Raw genomic sequence first — 23,563 nt, 5'->3', positions numbered from 1 at the left:
CATTTAAAATGGATTTAATCTCGTGGAATATTTCCCGGAACCCTAGACCCTTGGTTTACCTTGTAGCTAGTCGGAGCGTAACTGTGAACGAACCAAACATCAGTGGAGGAAACAAGTGCGCGACTGGAGAGTTCAATTTGTTGCTGTAGTTTTCTACATTTGTTCTCTTTCGTTGTGGGGATAATGTCAGACGAGGAAGAAGATTATATGTCCGATGCCTTTCTCAGTAAAATGTAAGTCTGTTTTCTGTTCAGAGTCAAAACCAAAACTATAGCGACAGAGAAAAGGGCTAAGGAAATGAGTTAAAACCGAGAGAATGGATGGACTGAAAGAGGTGTAGCACCCAGCTGTCTTCTTTATTTTGTTCTGTATGACTGTATAGCTATTAATAAAGACTCAAGTATAAAAACCTAGGTAGTAAATAATGTATAAAAGATGTCGTTATCAACCCTTATGTCAGTGAAGTGTAATTGAGACTTGATATTTTACAGATTAAGCATTAGCTCTATTATAAATGACAATAAATAGGATTAAAGCAAATACAACCAATTATGTATAACCTGAATAATAAAACATACATATTTTTTACTTCAAATGTAAAAACAAAGCACATCTTCTCATCTCCATTCTGCAAAATAAAAGTATTCATACCGGCGCATAGTGGCATAGATGCTGATGCCAATTTGTTTGTAAAAGACTAATAAATCAGTCTTTCATTTGAAAATATCTATCAACTATGTTCCTGTGTCTGTCAGACAAGATGTGAAACCAGGAGTCAGCATGGTGAAGCGTGTAAAAGAAGCCATAAAGAGGGAGACGCAGCAAAAGGAGAAGAACATCAAGAACCGTCAGAAGACTTACAAGGAGCAGGAAAAGGAAAGCCGGGAAGCAGCGTTAGAGAGCTCCATAAGCAACGAGAACAAGGGATTTGCACTTCTGCAGAAAATGGGTTACAAAGCTGGTCAAGGCCTCGGGAAGAAGGGCAAGTTTCTGCCTTACTGATTTTCCTTATTGATCATATTTTGCATTTATTGTGGGTAATAATGTTAACAATCTGTGTTACCTCTTCAGGAGCAGGGAGGGTTGATCCTATTCCTCTTAACATCAAAACTGGTAAGAAATATCTATCTATTTTTTTAATTTTAAGTGCATTTGGCAATTACATCCAATCCAAACACTGACTCCCCATGCCCTTTCCTGTGTATCTGAATCAGACAGAGGTGGTATCGGAATGGAAGAGGCGAAGAAAAGAAAGGCAGAGGAGGAACTTGAACACTATCGACAGAAAGTACGAGTCAAGCAACAGAATGAGACTAAATCTCTGGAAGATTTTAGGTGAAGTCCGCAGCTGTGTGTGAAATGCACTGTGCCAAATGTATCATAGCCTCTGTGTGTAATCTTAAGCTTTTTCCATTCCAGGTCAAGAGTAAGGACGGAGAGAGAAGAGCGTAAGATTGAGGGAGATCTCAGAAAGAGTCAGAGAGCCTGTGAGCAGCTCGACAGTCAGAAGGTTGGAATAATTGTTTCAACAGCAGAAGCTCATCACAGAGCTCTGCAATCAGAATTAACAAAAACATGCCAGGAAAATGACTGGATTTAAACAGAATTGATATCACAAAAGAGAGAGCTAGATCTTAGCGTTTCTGCAAATTTCCTTTTCATTACAGGGCATCACTGTCCCCAGAGAAGACTGGTACTGGCCAAAACCAGATGCTGATGACGAGGAAGATGCTGATGAGGAGGAGGAAGAGGAGGAGAAGGAGGAGGAGGAGGAGATTGTGGAATTAACTGTTAGTATTCACTTTAGTTTGTTTTTAAGTTCATACTATATTTCTGCCAGACTATTATATAGTATTACCCTTGCAAGTATGACATAGAAATATTCATATTTAATTTACATCGTTTAGATATGAATTTGTAATTATCTTAGGGACAGCAATTATTGATTGTGTGTGATATTGAAATATATTTGATGTGTTTATCTCTATTACAGTCATTTGACAAACTGCAAATTTTGACTTCCTATTTGAGAGGAGTCCATTTTTACTGCATATGGTGTGGGACAACCTATAATGGTGAGAATTCTGGCAACATGGCTGTAGTTGTATTTCTTTTTCATATATACCTCTTAACATAATTATATTTTTGTCCTTTTTTGCAGATGAAGATGACTTATGCTCTAATTGTCCTGGGGATACAGCAGCAGACCACGAATAAACCAGATACAAATATGCAGTGATTCTGAAAATGCAAATACAAACATTTGTGTAAGGGATTGCAGGCAGCAGCTTACATTATGAAAACATCATTAGGGTATTATTAGCTTCTGAGGCAGTAGAACTGGTTAAAGATTTACTCATCATCCCATTTTGATTTGTTGACCATCAATGGAATAACATCACTGTTTGTGCTGTTTGTGAGTGGACATTGTTATTCAGTTTTTTTGTCTTTACCTTTAGAAATTCTCTGGGAAATTCATGATAGCTTTTTTCCAATATTTATTTTTTGATAATATGTACTGTATTTTCATTAAATGTTTTTAGACTTCTACCCTGTCATTTTATTTACTTGTACCTCCTAACTCTCGGTGATGTGTGATGTGATGTGTCTTATAACGAGTCTTACAAATTAAGTTATTATATCTACATGGTCCTCAGTTAACCTTAGATTTCAATATCACTTTTCTTCTCATCAAAAAATGTTGCACTTAACTAATGTGTACCTATGATATGGGGTTTAGTATCATTTTTTAAATTTAAATGGCATTAACTGCAGCTCTCATAAATCTTACCTGTAGGTGTAGTAATTCAGCTTTTTGGGTAATGTAGTTGTTTAATACCAAGATCATTATTTGAAGAATAACACACATTTAATTAAAACTACACACATTTCAAGTAGCCCACAAAACATATAAGCAGATACATGTTATAAAATATTAATATATATAATATATATCAATTAAAATTAATTATTGAATATAAAGAAACACCACATACACTTAACAGCCACTAAGTGTCATTAAAGTTTATTTTATCCACTGCAGAGTTTGACTAGTTGGGGTCAGATTTAAAATGTGACTCAAATATAATTAATTTAAAAACAATTCTTAAAAAATAATGAAACAGTATGAACTTGTTGAGTAACATTTATGTTGATTGTGGTTGTGGCTCATGTATAAATTATGCATTATGTTATTTGAGGAAAGAAAAGAAATCTGATTTAATGTTATGTTATTTATATTAAAGGTTCAGTGTGTAGAATGCAGTGATATCTAGTGGTGATTTTGCATGATGCAGCTGAATACCTGTGGCAGCCTTTAGTTGTCATAAAAACTAAAAAGACGTTTAGTTTGTCCAGTCTAGGCTTCTGGGAAAAAAAACATGGCGGCCTCCATAAAGAGGACCTGCTCCAGATGTAAATATAAAGTATTTGAATATAAAGGGCCCATTCTAGAGTAAAACAAACAACAATTGGCACAATTTAGATGAAACACACAAGTGAAAACATTGCTAGAATTATTATATTCCATTTCTGTCAATAGATCTCTTCACCTAAATCTTACACGACCTTTAAAGGGGCAGGTTGATGTAAGCTTGTTCATCTCGTTGTATTGTTTTGCAAAATTATTTTTGGGGATTTCACTGAAATGAACAAAATAAACAAAAACAATATTTTAAATTTATATCTACTTAAATTCAAATTTTCCGTATCTTTAAGTTTTTGTGTTAATAAAGTGTAATTGTATATACTGTATAAGTAATCAATGAATAATAACACAAAAATGACTAATCTCCGTGTTTGTTTAACGAGTTGTTATATTTCAGAGTTCCCTTGAAGGCACCATTTTACTTGACGTTGAACCTGGAAAACGAAACTAAGTGAAGTGACGCTGGTTTCAGTTCCGACACAGACATGGCGGAGGCAGAGTGAGAGGAGCCCATGCTGAGATCTTACTCTTTGCTTTAGTTGATTACTACTATTATTGTGAATGTAACATGAGCGGATATCGGTAGATTAAAATGGCAGCCATAAACTACGTGACTAAACTAAACGAACATGCCCAGAGAAGTCGCTCTGTGCTGAGATATGAGGACGTTGGAGCTGATGGGCCAGACCACATTAAAACGTGAGTTTTGAAAGAATCTGCACGGTCATGCACGGTCATGCACAGATGTGTTATTTCCATAGGTCAGGGAATAAAAGACAGATATATTACCTCCACCTTCTGTTGGAGACTATGTGTGTATACCTATGGTGTATTCATTTATTTTATTGAGTTTATGTCAGTGCATACTCATAACAACACCCCACGAGTTACCTAATAGTTAAGAGTAAAGTCATCCCAGGTGTAAAGTTGGCAGCCAAAATCAAATAAGAACTAACATCTGTGAAATAAGTTTTTTGTTTGTAGGCATATTAGAAAGTGTATTTTTTTAGTTGCTTACAGGTCAGGTATATTTATTCAGTGTGCTTTTTCCTGGAATCCACACCTTTTGTCAACTACTACTGCATTTAAACCGCATGTGCAACTTGTGTCACAGTCAATATATTCCTTCAAAAGTCACTTAAAGATGATATCTATTGTTATTGTGTACATTGAGAAAAACTACGCAATATGGTCATATTTTTGCTACCCCCTCCCTTTGTGTGCACAATGCATAAACATTACATTGATACACATTGGAAATTAATTATTTTGCTATTGATTAAAATTATAATATATTTGTTAATCACCCAGCCCTATTGAAAACTGCTGTTGGAAATCTACTAGTACATTATTCAACAATAAAAGGCTTTAATAGTTTCATGAGCATCAATGTTGACTAAACAGTGACTTTAGCATCGATGTTGTAATAAAAAGATGACCAGCCCTAGTGTTGGAGTGAAAATTAATTGAAGAGTAATAAACATATTGTTAATATTGAATAAAATAAATGACGAATTTACAGTTAGCACCAGAGTCTCAAGCTCTCTAGTTTACTGATGAGAGCCTTAGGAGGTCCAACACTGTGTCAAGCTAATAACTCCACCTTTACGGATATTAATCAAGTTTGCAGATTCATGTCTTTGTAATGCAACCTCCATCACTACAACATCATTGTCTTATAATTTCTCCTCAGGTTTACCATAAGAGCAATCGTGAACAACAAGGTGTTTCCTGATGGCACGGGGAACAATAAGAAGGAGGCCAGACAGAACGCAGCTCAAAATGCCCTGAGAGGCCTGTTGGAGGAATCATCCGTTTGTGTAAGATTTTAAATGCTGCGTTATTTATCTATGTGTGAGGATTTGTATTCCAGTGTACATAAGACAAACCCATGGACTCTGTGTAAAGATGGATGGCATGATATGCTTCTCAAAAGCAAAGTACAGGTCATGGACATGGACCAAAATAAAAAGTCCTTAGTATTTTTTATTTTTGTATGATAATAATTATATGCTTATATAATGTTTATAATTGGTGGCCACCTTTCAAGACTTTCAAGGATATAAGCTTCTTATTACACTGATGTAGGCTCTAGCGTTAATTTTTCTAGTAAGTTTGGCTTTAACTAGTTTTTCGATGCTATAGAAATGGGGTGATGATCATGATTGACAGCTGAGACTGATTTGTGACTGGTGGAAAAAGATGTTTCGGCGGGACCTCAATTCCTGTTCCCTTCTGCACAGACTGCTTTCAAATTAGGTCATTGATACAAGATGACAGTGTTTATGTAAAGGACATTTTGGCTTCATTTCTGGATAGTGGGAGGAAGTGGAGACACATTACTCCTGTTTATATACAGTATATGCATTGCACATGTCCATGAATATGCTTTGTAGCTTTCTCAGCAGACAGAAAATACAGCAGAAGCTTCCACTGCACCGATTCATCAGACGATCATCAGTAACAACAGTTATGTCTGTTGGCTCAATGAATACGGTAACAAGAACAAGGTGTTCATACGGCCTGTGGAGTCAACCAGACTGGGACCAATCAATGCTTCTAAGTAAGGTTCCACCAATATTCATTCTTTGATCAGTCAATATTTCTGAATGTATTAAATAAAATGTTTGTGATATGCTAGTTGCTGTAGCTTTGAGGTTGGTGATAAGAAGTTTCCAGCTGGCTATGGTAAAACAAGGAAGGAAGCCAAGGAGGAAGCAGCAAAGCTTGTATATCATGAGATATGTGGAAGTAAAGTTATTGAGGTAAGAACTGATTATACAAGGCCCAATGACAATGCTTCGTAAAGTGCAGAGTGGATTGAAATGCCTGGTCATAAATGTAAATCTTTACTCCAAAATTGCAATAGTTTAAAAATAAATGTTTACGCAGATTCCTCCTTCATTAAAGACAGTTGTTTGAGAACTTATTTCAGAGATTTCCCTGTCTCTGGTTTGTACTCTGTTGCTATGATAAAGGCCTAGTGTGTGTCCTTGCCGCTGGCCGGGTTCAATTGGATCATGGATTATGCTTTTTCCCTTTTAATATATACAGCCTCCGTTTCTATAGTCGTCAAACTGGACCACTGACATCCAGAAGTAGACTTGGAAGTGATTGTGATAATTTCACAGCTTCTTGATCAGAAGATGAAATTCAGCTTCTCAGGATTGGACACAATGTTTTCATTTTCTGTTTTAAAGAAGTGAGAAGGTCATCATCCTCAGTGCTGGATTCCATTTTATCTCCTACTTCAGACTTTCAAAGCCAATACAATTGAGAGTGAAGATTTTTATTGGATGACTGATTTTATTGTAAACACATAGGAAATACGCAGACATGATGTGTAAAGACCTTAATGAAAAGTTGTAAGTGTTCAAGGTTTTTTAAATGTTGGCCAGGCTCCATTCATTGAATCATAATTGAAATCACACTTTTTATTTTCAAGACCGCAGATGAGAAATATGGTGGCACTTCAAGCCAGCAAAAAGAGGAAGCCAAACAAGATGTGATAGAAATCTGGTGAGAGCAAATTGTTTTGTTTCATTCTGCTTCTGTTCTGAGACGTTTTCTAATTAGTGTTCCGATTTGTCTTGGTATTGCAGTGATAGGACAAACAGCCTCAGTCTAAAGACAGAAGGTGGAAATTACATTGGCATACTCAACCAGTACTGTCAGAAAACAAAGCGCTCGCACGATTACGTCTTAGAGAAAAGATGCGGTCAAGCACACAACCCCCAGTGAGTACGACTGAACCTCTGTAACATGAATACACACACTGAATGAAAACTTAACACAACATTCTAAACATTTCCTCCCTGCCTGCACAGATTCTTCTACAAGTTGGTGATCAACAATAAGGACTACCCTGTGGGTGAGGGGAAGACTGTGAAAGAAGCCAAACAAAATGCAGCTCAGCTGGCCTGGGCTGATCTTCAAGAGCAGACCGACTATGACAACAAGGTTTTCATTCATTCATTCGTGTGGAATATGATAGATTATGGTTTTTATTTGCATGTGCTCATTTTATGCTTGACCCTGTTAACTTACTTATTAATGTGATGTGCTTAAACAATGAGTATTAGGGTAATATGAAGAAAAAATATTTTGACAATAAAGTAATATAAGAATAAAGATTGAGAATAAGGTTGCTGATAGTAAAGTTAACCTGGGGATACCAGTTAAGGATTAGATTTTGGTCAAACAAAATGAATACACTCACTATAATTAAATTCATACAGATTCTTCACTACGCACAGTATGAGTCTGGAATGACATGGATGTTAAGTAATTCTTGTTCATAATGTTTCACCACAGAATTTTTTTTTCAACATTTACATTCACAACATTTTAATCTTAGGTTTTTAAACATTTCAGACGAAATAAACAATCAATATCAAAGTCACTGACGAAAAACTCATGGCAAAGCGACAATGGTGTATGACACAAACAGAGCAAGTATATAAAGTTAGGAAACACTCACAGAACCTGAACTGATCCTGAAAAATAATTATCATGAATGGACACTGTGGTTTTAAAAAGTTTTGGAACCACCTCCTACTATAATAGATTTTCATGTTTCAAAATGTAACGCATCATTTGTCATTCAAATTGATGTTCATACTTCCTCATACTTCAGATATATGTTCGGAACGTCATCAACCTGCCCACTCGCTGACATTTTGCTTCTATATTGGACGCTTTATTAGAGGTCTGGCAGGAAAAATTCAAAAAAATGTCTGGAACATCTGACTTAGATGTTTGCGTTCTCACATACAGCCCCTCTGGAAAATTTCAGGAAAATGTGCAGACTTCAGTGCACGACTGAAAGCAGCAATACATTAATTTTCACACTAATGTGTACTGTGTAACAGCTGAACACTTCTTCCTTTGTCCTCTCAGGTAACTGTGTCCGGTGAAAGTTCGTCAGCCAGTCTGCCCACACTATCAAACTCACCGTAAGGCTCTGAACTAGAGTACAACAGATGGCGATGTTTAAAGTTGAGATTATCGTAATGATGTGTTTTAATGTTCTCCCCAAGCAGTGATGTACAGTCAAAAAGCAAGCAGATAGCTACAAGTGACTCAGGTGTTTTCACCATTTCACCAAAACCTCCCAAAAATCAGGTCTGTTATTTCCTGTGTAATCCTCTCATCCTCAAGTTTGTAACACACACGCTTTTGCAGAAGTTACAGTATCCTAAGGTGGTTTAATTCACTGTTCAAGTCGAAATCAGTTTTACTTAAAGGGATTGTTCACAGTAGAATTAAGATTCATTCATTATCTATTCACCACTGTGCCGATGGTGAAGTGTTTGAGTCCACAAAACACTTCTGGATTCTCAGGGGTAGACTTTGTTGCAGCAGATTTCAATACAATTGAAGTTAATGGTGACCTACACTTCAGATGTAATAAAACAACATAAAAAACTTAACAGGCCTCCATATTGCTCATGTGTTGTCATTCAAGTGTCCGCAAGCCCCAACATTCATATTCGACTGAAAACGGTGGTCACGGACCTTTGGACACACCATCATGGGGCTACATCTACTAGCTTAGACACTTCCAGTGGACTTTTAGGCTTAAATGACCTTGTTTCGAGTCGAATAGGAAGTTTTAATGATAGTGGTGAGTAGATAACGAGTGAATTTTATTTTTCTCGGTGAACGATCCCTTTAACCAGCCTCGACTATTCCAATGTCAGAAAGTGATTAATAGATTACCATCAGAAATCCATAAGAGTTAAACAGGTACCTGTATAACTGATAATAGTTTTTTATTTCCCATTACAAAGGCTCAAAGTCCTGATGTCAAGCCCAAAATAAGGTAAGCTGTCCACTGCAAAGCTGCAATACAAACTTTAATTGAACGCTAATTAGGGGTGGATCCTGGGGAGGGTCAGAGAGGTTCTTGCCCCAGATGTGGCCTTGTCCTTTCAGTACTCCTTTTTTAAATGTGGAAGTCACTTACCAACAACTAACAATAAATATGACAATTTGTTAAGAACACTTATTTCTAAGCCAAGTACAGGATGTGTTTGAACAAGGAAATATTTTCTAATTCAGGGGCCATAAGTCCTCAATCCGCCACTGACCTCACTGCCCTGTCATTATATTTTGATATCGTAGACTTGCAGCAAATTTCCAAAATGTGCAGAGAAAGAGCATGGAGGTAAGTAACAAGATGCTGATAATGTCAGTTTATTTTGAGGTTTTTTGCTTAAATTTTTAATCTCTATATTTTGACTTTATCTCATGCGTCAAGGCTATAACTAATTTCCATGGCAAGACTCCAGGGAACAGTCAATGTAAGAAAACAGCAGCGCAGTCAGTAATGTCAAGGTATGCAAATGTTTTCAGTATTTTTGTAGCTTTATAGTTTGTGTGTTGCTCATTTGTTATAGTTTTAACTTTTTTGCTTCAACATAAATTGTGTTTATCTTAGATTTACATCAGACTTTGATGCCATAGAGCATCTCGGCAAAGGAGCCTTTGGTTATGTTTTCAAGGCAAAGGAAAAACTGCTGGACAAGTACTGTGCTGTAAAGATCGTCCGCTGCAAAGAGTGAGTCTTTTTTTTTTATAAGCGTTGTGTTGGCTTTTTATTTGGGAAGAATTTTTGCCAGATGCCAGATGCAGTACAAAATAAGTTTTCAGTTTTATGAACTGAGCCATGTTCTTGTTCTTCATTGGATCAGAAAAGCTCTGCGAGAGGTGGCAACACTATCAGACCTCCAGCACTGCAATATTGTGCGATACTACACATGTTGGATGGAGGATTCCAGGTACCAAATGGACAGTTCAGCTGACAGTAGCAGTTCCTCTCAGTAAGTCTTTCACACTTGATAAAATCCTTTTTGAGGAGATTTCGAGAATATTGTAGTAATATTACGAGAATAATTTCACAATTGAGAAGTAAGTCATAATATTACAAGACTTAGATTGTAATTTAATGAAAAAATAAAATAAAATAATATTAGAGAATTAAGACAATAAACTTTTTAGGGAATAAGCATCAAGGAAATTGCATCCACTCCTGGATCCAAAATCTTGAACCGGTCTCATTGTTTCATGAGAAACTACAAAACCTCTTTGAATATCACACAGATGAAACCCACGACAGTCCTGCAGTTAACTACCAAACATTTCTTCCACCAAAAGAGCCTAAAATCTTATAAGGCCTAAAAAAGATTTCATTCTCCTGATGTAGTGACTTTTTTCTCATGCAATTATTGTTTTTTTCTTGAAAAACTATATCTTGTAAATAAAAAACGACTTTTTTCCTCAAAATATTTCAACTCATAATTATGACTTTAATGCTATAAAATGATGACTTAAAGTTTGGAAAATTAGTACTTTTTTTCATATTACAACTTTATTCTGGAAATCTCAGTCCCCCACCCTTTAAGTGGCCCTAATACTCTGTCGTAACCTACAAACAATGTATGTTATAGAAAAAAGTGACATAAAAGTAATTCTTAACTTTCCAGGTCAAGTGGTAGTTCATCTGTTAAGTACCTCTACATTCAGATGGAGTTGTGTGACACCAAAACACTCAGAGTGTGGATCGATGAGAAAAACATGCAGAATGTGAAGAAATCCTTGCGAGACTCAAAGAGAAGAGAAGAGAGTCAATCCATTGCAGGGCAAATAGTCAGTGGAGTCGAGTACATTCACTCCAAGATGTTCATCCACAGAGATCTGAAGGTTAGACGACGTGGGTAAAATCATAACTTTATCCATCACGTCACTCCAGAAGCTACATCTTTGTGCGTTTGTCTTTCCTCTGCTTAGCCTGCCAACATCCTGTTTGGGCGGGAGGGACAAGTAAAGATTGGAGACTTTGGTCTGGTCACTGCTGAGAATGACGACGATGCTGAAAACCTGATCGAGAGAACGGAGTACAAAGGAACCCCATCCTACATGGCTCCTGAGCAGGTGAGATGGTACGAATGGATATTAAGTTAGGTTTCCTCAGTATTATTGAATTATGGTGGTCAAAGGGAGCTTTAACAAGCAGTGCTGCTCTTTTTTTTTTAATACTGTGTTTTCATGACAGAAGAGCAGGAGCACTTACGACAGAAAAGTGGACATATTTGCTCTGGGGTTAATTTATTTTGAACTTCTTTGGAACCTGTCAGGAGAGAAGAAAATGGTGAGTTGTTCTCAGACACATTATGCTATACACTGCACAGCATGTCAGTGTTACACCACTTTGAAGGTTCTAAGATCACTGTACAGTTCACACTACACTGTAAAAAAGATTATTTTTAGCATCTTTAACTGCAATTTTATGACCAAATTAATTTTGTTTACAGTTTTTAGTTTGTCAAATTACAATAAAACATTTATAAAATTACAAGACATTTTTTTTATTTACTTGCCAATTATTAAAAACTGGTCAAAACTGTAAAGATGTTGACAAGTTTAAAGAATTTTTACAAGTGGTAATGTTTCAAACCTCCGTAAAATTTAAAATAAAGTTGGTTTACATAAAAAGAAAAAGGCAGCATTATATTATTAACAGAAAGTTAAAAAAAACAATATAGAGCAAGATTGAGACAGTTATCATCTGCTCTGCAGTGTTCACCAATGGCCAATCGAGCAGAAATTTGGCCCACTCAAATAGGAATAACCCATTTAAGGTTAAAAAGTGTCTTCATGTCTACATTGGGACATTGAGCAATAATGCACATATAAGGACCCGAAACTGAAGCAGCTAAATTGAATTCATCCATCAGTCACATTATTTTGTACGTGTTTCTTCATTTTTATTACAGAAAACACATGTTCTTCCTCGCTTTTATGATTTTGCTGTATTTCAGATTTGGGACGATGCCCGAAACCAGAAACTTCCTCAAGGATTTTCTCAAAGTTTTCTCCCAGAGGTAGAGAAGCTTTCTTTCATTTTACTTGACACATGAAACAGTTTTTCCACAGGTGGCAGCAGTTTGTGATGACCAACCACAGGTCAGTAGTTGAGGCTGAGGTAAAGGTGTTTGGATGGATGATGAGCAAAAAAACATAAGTGTGCTTTGATTGGTTGCCCTAATCAATTTAACTTGGAGAACAAGTACAGCTTTATTTATTTATTTATTTTTGTCGTTGCAGAGTCAAATAATAAAGTCAATGCTGTGTTTGAAGCCAGAGGACCGACCTGAGGCTGGTAAACTGAAGAAGGACATAGAAGAGTGCACCTATAAATTCACCACACTCAAAAACAAGCCTCATGAAAGTTACTCTGTCTAAATAAATGAAGCAAACACTCAAACAGAAGACAAAAGCATGAGTCATCACAATCAGGAGTCATAGTTGATAATACTTCATATGCTAAGGGGAGTGTCTTTTTAAATTCATGAACTACGCTGAACTAGATTAAAACTGCATCATTATTCATGTTTAACAAATAATCATGACATGGCTGTACAATCATTTTGACAGCTGCTGTTGAAATAAGTGGCTCTTTGTTGGTTAAATATGTTAAAGGGAGGTCACATGGCTGCATTTACAGTTCATGACAGAATCATTTCTTCTGGGTGTGTACTCTGTGTCTGAGCATCCTGCCTGTGTTGACACAGCACTGGTCTTAAGACAATAAATCATAAATATACCAACTATGATCTGACTCTGTTCTTTTATTCTTGAATGGCACTCAGTAGAACTCATACCTCCGCTAAGGTCGAACAATCAAACAAGTTTGTCTAGTTTGTTTAGTAGAAATAGAAAAGAAAAAAAAGGCAGCGATACTGACGCGGGGCAGGGAGGAGTCAACAAGCAAGGGAATTGTGAGACTGCCAGTTTGGGAGAGTGTGTATGACAGAGGATTGCAGAGAGAGAGGCACGTCACAGGGACCTTTCACACGTGAGTTGACAAACTAGCTTGCATGTGTCCTTCCTTTTGTGGAAAGGAGCAAATTGTATCAGCCTAGTAAATATGGCAGATTTTTAAAAATCAAGAGTCCTTGAGCTGAAAGATGCTACATGTTGCATTGTGAAAGTGTTAAAAATAATCTTGAATCCTTGAACTGAATCTGCACCAAAGTCTTATGGATTTTTCCCAGGCCCAGACCCCGTCCCTGCATCATGTTTGTTTGAAATTGGTTCTGTAGTTTTTGTGTAATTCTGCTTACAATTTTGGAGAAGTAATTATTGTAGTTAAGGTATTTTATTTTGAAGTGTTGAAGGTTTGAAGGTTCATGAAAGAATGATACAACGATGTGTAGTTTATCTCAGTGTGTCGTCTGAAAGGACATTAATAAAAAAGAAAGAAAGCTCTGAAGATCATCGTTTGGAAAATATTAAATAATAAAGAATGAGCAGGAGCTAAGAAAAAGTGTAACAACATAGGACTTCTGAGCTTTGTGAAATGTGTACATATCTGTATTTATTAATTTTTTTATCTGTATTCTGTACATTCTCCTTGATGACTTTACTGCCTCTTTTTCGTACATATCACTTACTCTCTTGTCTAACTCTGTTGGACAACATTTCAATTGTGAAATGTTGCTGTAACAAGTGAGTCAATGGCATCAATAAAGTTTGATCTTTTCTTGTCTTATCTGAGGGTGTTGGTTGGTTCAAATAAGAGGATTATATTTCAACCAATAACACGTAATATACCTGCAGCTACGGGCACTGACTGTGGTACTTTTTGGTGATGCCTAATTTGTATTTGTATTATTATGTATTAGTCGTATTAATCATATTTCATTTTTCACCGTTTACTATACATCTTCATCATTTAAATGATTATGTATTGGTTTTATTATTCATGTTTTATTTTGACTGTTAATCATTATACTCATATCATCATCATCATATTGCCTTTGTCCTAGTGTTTGTAAACTATTCAATGTTGAATAAAGTACAAACATAAAAAAAACTGATGAACGTGAACAGCGTCTATCCGAGGAAATCGAAACCTACTGAGCTGAAACAAAAGAGGAAGTGCATGTGCAGGAAGAGCAGTGAGAGCTGGACACAGGTGAGGAGAAGACAGAGAAACACATAGACCTTAGGGCTTTGATTGCTGTTATCTCTTTACGTCATTTAAGATCGATCTTCGACCGCTGCGTCCATCATGGAATCTGTAAACTACGTAGCTGCGCTAAACGAGTACGGACAGAAAACAGGCTACGAGGTGATTTTTGAAGACGTGGGCTCCGCGGGACCCGACCATGATAAGATGTAAGTTCATACACACGTGTTAGATTCAATCATGAAGCTATTAGAATACCATGACTCTAAATATACAGCTGCAGGATTGTCTCAGGTTTTTACTTACAGTCCAAATCATTCGGAGTGATTCAGGTCATCTGGGACACCGAAGCTTCCGCCTGTTTATCTCCTGTCCCATCCAAATCAAGTCAACAGGACTTTTACCTTAGGGTAGCATGGACATCACATGACATGACATGACAGTCACATGACTTTATTGGGGCGATGTCACAGAAAGGGTCATTTAGACCCCCACCTGGATTTGCATGAAAAGGTCAGTGACATAATTCAGACCAAGGTAAAGGATTTAAACATTGTTTGGTTGTCACACTTTATCAAACATGCTTGATAATGTGGGACATCATGCTTTGGCTAAACAGTCATTTAAATTCTCTCCCTCCTGAAGTAAAAAAGAAGAAACTAAAGAGATGCAGCATGTGATCTGTAGTTGTCAGACAGGAGTTAATGGTAGATACAGTCTGTCCATGTCTGTCAACTTATAATAGCACATGATCAGTAGCTCTCCAGGACAGAGATGATCCAAAAGTACCTTTTTTGGCATAAAGAACACTAAAAGCTGTGTCATGTCTCCTCTGAGTATGTCACCATTCTTTCTTTGGGTGTGGTTAGAAAACTTCTCCAGGATTACAGAAAGGTATAATGTGTTGATCTAATGTCTAAAACATATTGCATATCGGAGTCATAGAAGGAGTCAAAATTGCTAATTCACCCATATATAGGTTTACACACATTAATTTGTCCTTTAATTCCTTTCTGCCTCTGGATCAATAAAAAATTTGTAAAGTGAACAGTGAAGAGTGATCAGGTACATGTGATAGAGGAGTTAAACAAAAAGAAGAGTTCAATTACCTAAAACTTTAGCTGTTTGAATTAAGGATGCAGGACTGTGCATTACTAAACGCAATGTGAAAGTTTCAGCTTTTAGACGCAAGCAAAACTGAACAAGTCTTTAGTATGTGAGTAAGACACAGTCGTCACAACAAAGACGATGAGTTCAAATAGCAATTCCAAGAAGTATTAGTGTAATTTATGTTATTAAAACCACTTTCCCACCCCACTAATGCCTTCTCAGGTCAACTTTACTGATTAAGATTTGGTAAATGCCTCCACAGATTCACCCAGAGGGTAGTCTGCAATGGTCAGGTGTATCCCGAAGGTGTGGGGAGGAACAAGAAGCAAGCCAAGCGTAACGCTGCTCAAAATGCCCTGACATGCTTGTTGGGCAACCAATATGCCAGGTGAGTATATCACAGTGGCATTTCATGGTTTCATTTTGATATGTCATTAATGTGAAGTGTTACTCGTTTATTGCAGCAATGAGGTAACAATGCAGAGTGTGGATGACAACAGCTTTAAAGAGACAAATTTCATAGGAATTCTCAACCACTACTGTCAGAAAACAATGCTCACCCATAATTACATCCAAGCGAAAAGACGTGGTCAACCACATAGCTCGCAGTGAGTACAACTGAAATTACCTCTGTAAGCTGAATATACACAACTGATCTGTATATAAAGATGGACAACTTCTCCACTTCCTCCTAGAAAAATGAAGCCAAAATGTCCCAGGTAGGGGCACTGCTGCCATCTTGGGATTTTGACGTTTTTTAGACGCAGTCTATACATTAGTGATCATGGTGTGGAGCTGCTGTTTCAAGGTCCCACTGATACACATGTACGGTCAATCACAAATCAGTTTCAGTCAATCATGTTTCACCCTGTTTTTATAGCATCAAATAATACTTTGAACCAAACTTACCAAGAAAATGATCCCTTGATAGTCCCCCCCAATGTTTAAATATGGTCGAATTGTCCCCAATGAACTGAATTGTAGACTGGCCGAATAGTAATAATAAAACTGTTATACTATGATGACAAGCTAAAAAGAGCAGAGAGGAGAGGGGAGGAGAAGAGAGGAGAGATGACTGCAGAAAAGAGGAGAGAGGAGAAGAGTAGAGAGGAGGAGAGGAGGAGAAAAGATGACTGAAGAGAAGTTTAGTGTAGGATCAATCAAAACCAATTTGCTAAACCTTTTTCTAAAATAACTGAAAATAATAATAATAAAAAAATAATACCATAAAATAAAAAACATTGTGTTTGCTGTCTTAAGTCTAATGTACACATGCTAACTTAAGGATATTTATGTATATTTTATATAATTTGATAGACAATTATATATATATATATATATATATATATATATATATTTGTATTTTTAAAAATATAAAAAATAGTATATATGAAGTTATATTAAATTAACACATAAACATGTTTATATTACCAAACACACATTAGACTCACAATACAGTATAAAACATGTTTTAAATCACAAAATACATAAAATTTATCTTGCGTGTTGATGATGAGTCGTGAGATTTTGTTCCCCCCCAATGATCACTTCATGACTACGGCCTTGGTAAGAACTACCTAAAATGTTAAAACCATCTTTGACAAAAATCTATTCGACTTTTTAGGCGGCAGGATTTATAACCTATACTGCAGCCAGTCACCAGGGGGAGATGAAGATTATTTGGCTTCAGTTTGGGGGGGCAGTCATGTTGTCCGTCTTTATATACAGTCTATGCTGTCTGCAGATACTGACTGAAAAGTCATGATAGATTCAAGACAAAAACATTTAACACAACATGATTAATCTAAATCTAAATATTTCATCCCTGTCAACACAGATTCTCCTACAAAGTAGTAATTGACAACAAGGAATACCCTGCGGGTGAGGGTAAGACTATCAAGAAAGCCAAACAAAATGCTGCTGAGCAGGCCTGGTCTGCTCTTCAAGAACAGTCGGACTGGGACAGCAAGGTATTGAATAGTTTCTTCTCTCTGTATTATCAAATGTAATAACTAGGAGGGAGGATTTTAAAGAAAAGTGAAGGAAAAATCCTGGATATCCCAGTCTGGATCGGCTCCAAAAAGTAATGTGTTCTTTCCTGGGTCGTGCCCCACCCCTCCACAGAATTTCATGGAAATAGGTTTAGTAGTTTTTGAGTAATCCTGCTAACAGACAGACGAACAGCAATGCAGAACGTTTTGGCAGAGATAATTGTAACAGAAGAATGAGGTTCATCACAGTTTTTTTACAGCAAACTGTAGCTGTGATAAAGGCTCATATTAACAGTGGCTGCAGAAGATCTTAAATCAGCTTTTTTAATAAATTGGCAAAAACCAATCAAATATTTATTAATGTTATGTCAAACACTTTAGGTTTCCTTTAGGTCCACTGTGTCCGAAGATGATGCTGATATGATGCCATCAACTTCACCCTCGACTTCTTCATCGAACTTGACATCAACTTCATCGTAAGCACTTATGGACATTACTAAATGTTCAGATTAAGTATTTATATATACCAAGCACTAAAGTATTATTGAAAATGTAATATATACTAAGAATTTATATATACTGAGCATTAAATATATTGAAATATGAATAAATACTGTGAATTTATATATACTGAGCATTAAATATATTGAAATATGAATATATACTGTGAATTTATATATACTGAGCACTAGAGTATTATTGAAATATCACTATATACTGAGAAATCTGTGCTTATGTCTGTCATTGTTTTCTACTAGGGACCCCATGAAGTCATCGTCACAAAACGAACCAATGAGTACAAGTGACTCCATAGTATTCATGGACTTATCAAACCCTCTCAATGATCAGGTCTGTTCTCTCGTTTAAAAAAAATTGTATCGGTTTAAGCAATAGTTCACACTCATCAGGATTACTATATAAAAAGAAAAAATAGTATTGTAAGAGGAAGAAAGGTTCAATTCTGTCTGTGTTGTAGAGACCAGCTTTGTGCCACATGTGGCCAGCTGGGTGTCTGCTTTTATTTTGAAAGCCTTGATCATAAGGCATTTAAGCCTAGGTACTAATACTAAAGTCTGTATCAGTAACTATAGCCTGACTTATAAGTCTGTATTAGTAACTATATCCTGACTTATAACTATAGCCTGACTTATAATGAATGAATGAATTGTAACACCTTATAATCTTTTTTATGCATTGCAGTCACCTGTGTCTGAACCATCATCATCGTAAGTTTCTTCAGTGACACTGGTATTAAATAGATTGTAGAGCTTCCAGTAAAAGTGAAGCTAAAGGCTGGTAATGTTGGTTTCTTGCAGAGAGTCTGCTGAGCCACAGTTACAAAGCACTGCAACAGGTTCAAATGACTGGGTAATATTCAAAGATTCTTCGAACCCAACCAAGTATCAGTTCTGTCTGTCATCGCTTTAAAACTGTATATGTAATATACATGAAATCCTGCATAATAACAGTAGTAGTTAGTTAGTTTGTCTTTGACAATATAAAGAAAACGACCAATTGTGATGTCACCTTATCAATAGACCATTGTCACACGCCATGTAAAAACAGGATTCATATGTTTTATACTGATTATAACGACATTATTGATTGTACATCATACAGAGGGCTAAATTATTGGTCAAATATAATTATCATCCATCTGGCAAAGCTGGAGATGCTCTGACAGACTGTCGCTGTAGCTACTCAACATTGTGGACATACATACTTCCAAAACCATCGATTTTAAATGCATATCTTTTATCCACTTTATTCTCTAAGGTTGCTGTGGAAAACAAGAGGATGAGAGATATGAGAGAGTCAAGGTAAGACAAAAATAAACAGAAATTAAGAAGGATTGTAATTTACACATTTTATTTTCTGGTAATTGGAGTCATGTACAAGACATTTACGTGTTTTTTTTTTACTATTATGGTTAAAAAATTGTAAACCTCTACAGATTTACATCAGATTTCGATTCCATAAAGTGTCTTGGGAAAGGAGCCTACGGTCATGTGTACAAAGCAAGAGAAATATTGCTGGACAAGAATTATGCCGTCAAGGTTGTCCGTAGTAAAGGGTAAGTTGAGTATGCAACTCTTTAGTGTACATATTTGTTTAAGTAATTTTTCAGTAACTGATTCACACCAGGATTGTCTCCATTTCCATTTTTGATCAGAAAATGTCTGCGAGAGGTGAAGGCATTATCAGAACTTTCTCACAACAACATTGTGCGATACTACACTTGTTGGATGGAGGATACAGGATACAAGAAGGACAGGTAAGCAGACAATAGCCGCTCTTCTCGGTAGGTCTCAACCACCAATACATACTCTTTTTATTTACTAAAAATGAATGGGTGACATTGCACCAAATGTTTTTTGTTTCCTATCAGGGAATCATCGCCACAATCCCTCTACATTCAGATGGAGCTATGTGACTCCAAAACACTTAGACACTGGATACAAGAGAGGAATACAGAAACTCATCGCAACTCCAAGAGAAGACAAGAGAGTCTAACCATCGCTCAACAAATAGTCAGTGGAGTCGAGTACATTCACTCCAAAAAACTCATCCACAGGGACCTGAAGGTCAGACAAAGTTCTTCCAATGTCTTTAATTGACCAGTACAGGCACTGGAGATTTGTGATTCATGTACCATCAAAGTGTTTTTGTGAACTTGCACTTACTTCCCACACATTCAGGATACATGTTGAAGGAAAACCCCTGAAGCAAGTCATGTTATTTACTGTTTGAAGCTGCCTTAGAATTAAAATTCTCAGGTTGAGTTTGTCTTTTTCATTTGAATGTTCTGCTTGGATTTTTTTGAAATTAATTTTATAATACTGAGTTTCTCAGACCATATTTTAGAACACAGTTCCATCCAGCTGTTAAGACATTTCACTCTGTCAGTCTCATAAATGCCATGATCTTATATCTGATATGGTCATATCTTTTGTGTCATCTCGATATCTGTATGGTACATCCATTAGATGTTGAGATAATTTACTTTGGAAGCAAAAGACGATTGCATTTCTTTGTTGTTTCTGGCCATATTGTTATGTCACTATAACTAGAACACCACCAAATATCTCCTTGGTGGAGATCATTACACATCATTAAAGGAGCTCGATGTTAATTGTTGTATTAATTTCTGCTTTGTCTCTCCAATGGTTAGCCTGCCAACATCATGTTTGGAAAGGATGGAACAGTGAAGATTGGAGACTTTGGTCTGGTCACTGCTGATGCTGACGATGATGAAAACCCAATGGAGCGAACTACCGAAAAAGGAACCATTTCTTACATGGCTCCCGAACAAGTGAGATGGCTTGGATTGTCCTGTATTATTGGTTTAAAATGCATCCAATGCTCCCATCCTGTACCCATTCTGTTATACAACACATTCACCCTCACATAAAACACGAACCTACATTAAATTCAGTAATTGTTTTTCCACCCTTTAAAACAGTGCAGTTCCTCTGGACACACACAGTCAGTGATGTTGAGATCAGGGGTCTCATTTCTAACAGTTGCCTACACACAAAACAGGGCGTACGCCACTTCTCATTCAGACGTTGGGATTTATATAAACAAACTTTCCACACAAACTCTGACCCATGTGTACGAACACCAACAGCTTTAGTTGTGTTTGCATGAGTTCCATAAGAACCTTCAATTGCAAAAGAAATTGAACAACTTACAGCAAATTACGTTCAGATACCATTGAACAGCGGAGTTGCAGAGCCAAGCCATTAATAGTTTTAATAATATCTTCTAACACAGTGCGTGTATCATTATGGACCAGCATGCTGATGCTGAGATGATTTACAACGAATGCAATAGGTCTGTCAAAACTTCACAATTTTCAGTGATATGTCCTGATCCAGATAGGACAGCGTCTGGATCACGGCCCACCTACTAGTGACCTCTATAATACAGGATCATTATATAAGGAGACTAAGACGAGTCGAGAGTGCAAACCAGTTAGAGCTTTACACGTTAAAACTTAAGAAATGAAGACAAACAGTAGGGGAACTATTGAAAGCTGTTTTTAAGATTGCACGAAATTAAATTTACATTATATTGGCCAAAAAATATTAAAATAAATTGTTACCAATGAGAAAAGAAAAACATTTAATAAAATGTAAAAATAGTCAGTAGAGGGTTGGTTACTTTTGAAATAACTTGTTAATATAAATGCATCACCTTAATACTGCATTATTATTTTTCTACACAAGTTTGGGAACATCTATGACCGGAAGGTGGACATATTCACCTTCGGGCTGATATACTTTGAACTCCTCTGGAAAATCTCTACTGGCCATGAAAGAGGGGAGGTGAGTTGTCCATTTACAGATTATTATTATTAAAGATCGTGACCCAGGCCAATGTCTGTTACATACAAACAGGAAAGCAGTTTAAACTTACACCAGTAGCTGAGCTCTTTTTAGTAGATGTGAAGGAGCTTTATTGTTGATCTTATTTAATCTTTCTTGCTTTTATTTGCAATGTTCAACACAGCATTATTACGATATGCCAAGTTTACTAACTTGCCCCTTTCATTCTTTTTATCACTGCATAAACCAGGTTTTCAGAGATGCCAGAAATCAGAAGTTGCCCGAAAAGTTTCCAATTGCTTTTTCTCAAGAGGTAAAGATCCATATTCTTTTTATCCTGACTTCTTCTTTCATCACATGCAGCAGAGTTTACCCCTAAGGGTGTCAGTTCGCCATGATGGTCAGCAACAGAGGAGCAGGGAGGCTGAAATATAATATAATGACAGCAATGTAAAATATCAAGCAGCACACACAACAGTGTTACGAGAAGATTTTATTCTTTTTTTTTTTTACTTTGGTCTAGTAAAGTCTGAGTTTCAGAAATGTTGCAGAAATAATCTCGTTGCTTGAACAACGTTTTTTTTTTTTTCCCAGAACCAAATAATGAAGTTGATGCTGTGTAAGGAGCCAAGACAACGAGCTGAAGCAAGTACACTTAAAGCAGAGCTGGAAAAGTTGGCTCACATACTCAACCCTCAAAAAACCGAGCATCAGCAAAATGTTACAGTCTGACAGTCACACACGCAGGAGGCTATAAGCATCTGTCTTCTCTGATTATGTATTTTGATGTAGTAACTGTTTTATACTTTTGTTGGAAAACATTTGGTAGCTTTTATTGCGCTTTAACCTGAGATCTGTAGCCCACAAACTACTCATACTCTACTACACTCACACACACAAACAGACATTCTCACATGGCTATGACAATGGGTGGCAGTTTTGGGCTCTATGATTTGCTCAGCACACTTTGTTGTGCAAACAGGAGCATGAATGAAACATAAAATAGAGTTTATCATGATTTTAAAACTTTTACATGAAATCACATCTTTGCTCCAGAACAGTCGTTCTCAACCTTTTCAAGTCTCTACCACAGCTGTAGCAGCCATCAGAGTCAATTATAAAGTTTTGTGTTCATTTTTTTTGGACAAAGCTGCGACCAGTCGGCCAACTCGAGTTGTGCTTCTCCAATCATGTGACACACACCATGTGACATACATCACTCTCCACATTCCTCTATAATACACACCAACCTTATTAGGCGGTCTATTTAAGCAGAGAAAATTTCCCATCAATCCCTTTGCTTGCACTGCTGCTACGTCAGTTTCGCTGCAAGTTGCTTCAGCCCCTCCACCGCCCCAGCATCCACCTGCAAGCTTCGACGGGGGGTTTAAAAGCATTTGCTCATCACTCCCATCATATCGATGTAATCATATCTGGGGGGAGTGATTAAGTCGGATCCTTGACGTCAAACACTAACCTGTTGTACTGTTGCAATAAACGCTTGAATGTGAGTTGTCTGACTGAACTGCTTTAAAAGGGATCCTGTAACTCACTCAGTGTTTTGGTGTGATGTGCATAGGTCAAAGTTCAAATCATGGTTGATTCATCTTAAGATATTTTTATGAGTGTGATAGACATTTAAAGGGACTACCTCACTACAGGCATTAGTGGTGTAATTTTGTAAGTGTTAAAGAGAGGGGTTCTGTAATTCTGTAACTATAGTTAAGGT

At 36.7% G+C, this 23,563-nt stretch overlaps 3 protein-coding genes across 10 annotated transcripts; all 3 read left to right on the top strand.

Annotated features, from left to right (window-relative positions):
• Positions 1–11: 11 nt before the first annotated feature.
• Positions 12–2,548, top strand: gpatch11 (G patch domain containing 11). The gene is made up of 8 exons (XM_020106906.2): positions 12–233; positions 756–982; positions 1,072–1,113; positions 1,215–1,335; positions 1,420–1,510; positions 1,668–1,790; positions 1,994–2,075; positions 2,162–2,548. The coding sequence occupies exons 1-8, from the start codon at positions 184–186 to the stop codon at positions 2,215–2,217; spliced, it is 792 nt and encodes a 263-aa protein (XP_019962465.1). The 5' UTR covers positions 12–183; the 3' UTR covers positions 2,218–2,548.
• A 1,333-nt stretch (positions 2,549–3,881) lies between these two features.
• On the top strand, positions 3,882–13,041 carry LOC109636756 (interferon-induced, double-stranded RNA-activated protein kinase). Of its 8 annotated transcripts, none has more exons than XR_011246140.1 (19): positions 3,882–4,126; positions 5,121–5,247; positions 5,824–5,990; positions 6,069–6,192; positions 6,873–6,946; positions 7,030–7,164; positions 7,255–7,387; positions 8,327–8,382; positions 8,470–8,551; positions 9,220–9,251; positions 9,554–9,596; positions 9,690–9,766; positions 9,870–9,989; positions 10,123–10,251; positions 10,915–11,131; positions 11,219–11,370; positions 11,484–11,579; positions 12,250–12,312; positions 12,536–13,041. XR_011246140.1 is itself a non-coding variant. In XM_069539262.1 (19 exons), exons 1-19 carry the CDS (start codon positions 4,020–4,022, stop codon positions 12,671–12,673), a joined length of 2,061 nt encoding a protein of 686 aa, XP_069395363.1. In that variant the 5' UTR covers positions 3,882–4,019; the 3' UTR covers positions 12,674–13,041. The 8 variants fall into 8 exon arrangements, 5 of the variants coding, with proteins under 5 accessions (XP_069395363.1, XP_069395361.1, XP_069395362.1 ...); XM_069539262.1 differs by having other exon boundaries at positions 11,219–11,362; positions 11,487–11,579; XM_069539260.1 differs by having other exon boundaries at positions 11,219–11,362.
• Positions 13,042–13,220: 179 nt separating this feature from the next.
• LOC109636767 (interferon-induced, double-stranded RNA-activated protein kinase-like) lies at positions 13,221–23,345 on the top strand. The gene is made up of 16 exons (XM_069539264.1): positions 13,221–14,611; positions 15,775–15,900; positions 15,977–16,120; positions 17,350–17,482; positions 17,885–17,979; positions 18,262–18,352; positions 18,704–18,729; positions 18,820–18,871; positions 19,280–19,323; positions 19,458–19,577; positions 19,677–19,778; positions 19,893–20,088; positions 20,676–20,816; positions 21,736–21,834; positions 22,085–22,147; positions 22,429–23,345. Exons 1-16 carry the CDS (start codon positions 14,505–14,507, stop codon positions 22,564–22,566), a joined length of 1,677 nt encoding a protein of 558 aa, XP_069395365.1. The 5' UTR covers positions 13,221–14,504; the 3' UTR covers positions 22,567–23,345.
• The last annotated feature ends 218 nt before the right edge of the window (positions 23,346–23,563 follow it).

This window comes from Paralichthys olivaceus, chromosome 14 (assembly GCF_024713975.1).
Source record: "Paralichthys olivaceus isolate ysfri-2021 chromosome 14, ASM2471397v2, whole genome shotgun sequence".
Classification (NCBI taxonomy): Eukaryota; Metazoa; Chordata; class Actinopteri; order Pleuronectiformes; family Paralichthyidae; genus Paralichthys; species Paralichthys olivaceus.
The sequence above is the reverse complement of the archived record's forward strand: the minus strand, read 5'-3'. Positions and strand labels throughout refer to the sequence as shown.

Bases quoted from the DNA above. Each gene is read 5' to 3' on its own strand.
- gpatch11 (XM_020106906.2), top strand. From the start codon at position 184: ATGTCAGACGAGGAAGAAGATTATATGTCCGATGCCTTTCTCAGTAAA. The intron at 1,791-1,993 runs GTTAGTATTCAC...TCTCTATTACAG, and splicing joins AGGAGATTGTGGAATTAACT to TCATTTGACAAACTGCAAAT. The intron at 2,076-2,161 runs GTGAGAATTCTG...CCTTTTTTGCAG, and splicing joins GTGTGGGACAACCTATAATG to ATGAAGATGACTTATGCTCT.
- LOC109636756 (XM_069539259.1), top strand. From the start codon at position 4,020: ATGGCAGCCATAAACTACGTGACTAAACTAAACGAACATGCCCAGAGA. The intron at 11,363-11,483 runs GTGAGATGGTAC...TTTTCATGACAG, and splicing joins CCTACATGGCTCCTGAGCAG to AAGAGCAGGAGCACTTACGA. The intron at 11,580-12,249 runs GTGAGTTGTTCT...GCTGTATTTCAG, and splicing joins TGTCAGGAGAGAAGAAAATG to ATTTGGGACGATGCCCGAAA.
- LOC109636767 (XM_069539264.1), top strand. From the start codon at position 14,505: ATGGAATCTGTAAACTACGTAGCTGCGCTAAACGAGTACGGACAGAAA. The intron at 15,901-15,976 runs GTGAGTATATCA...CGTTTATTGCAG, and splicing joins TTGGGCAACCAATATGCCAG to CAATGAGGTAACAATGCAGA. The intron at 19,578-19,676 runs GTAAGTTGAGTA...ATTTTTGATCAG, and splicing joins AAGGTTGTCCGTAGTAAAGG to AAAATGTCTGCGAGAGGTGA.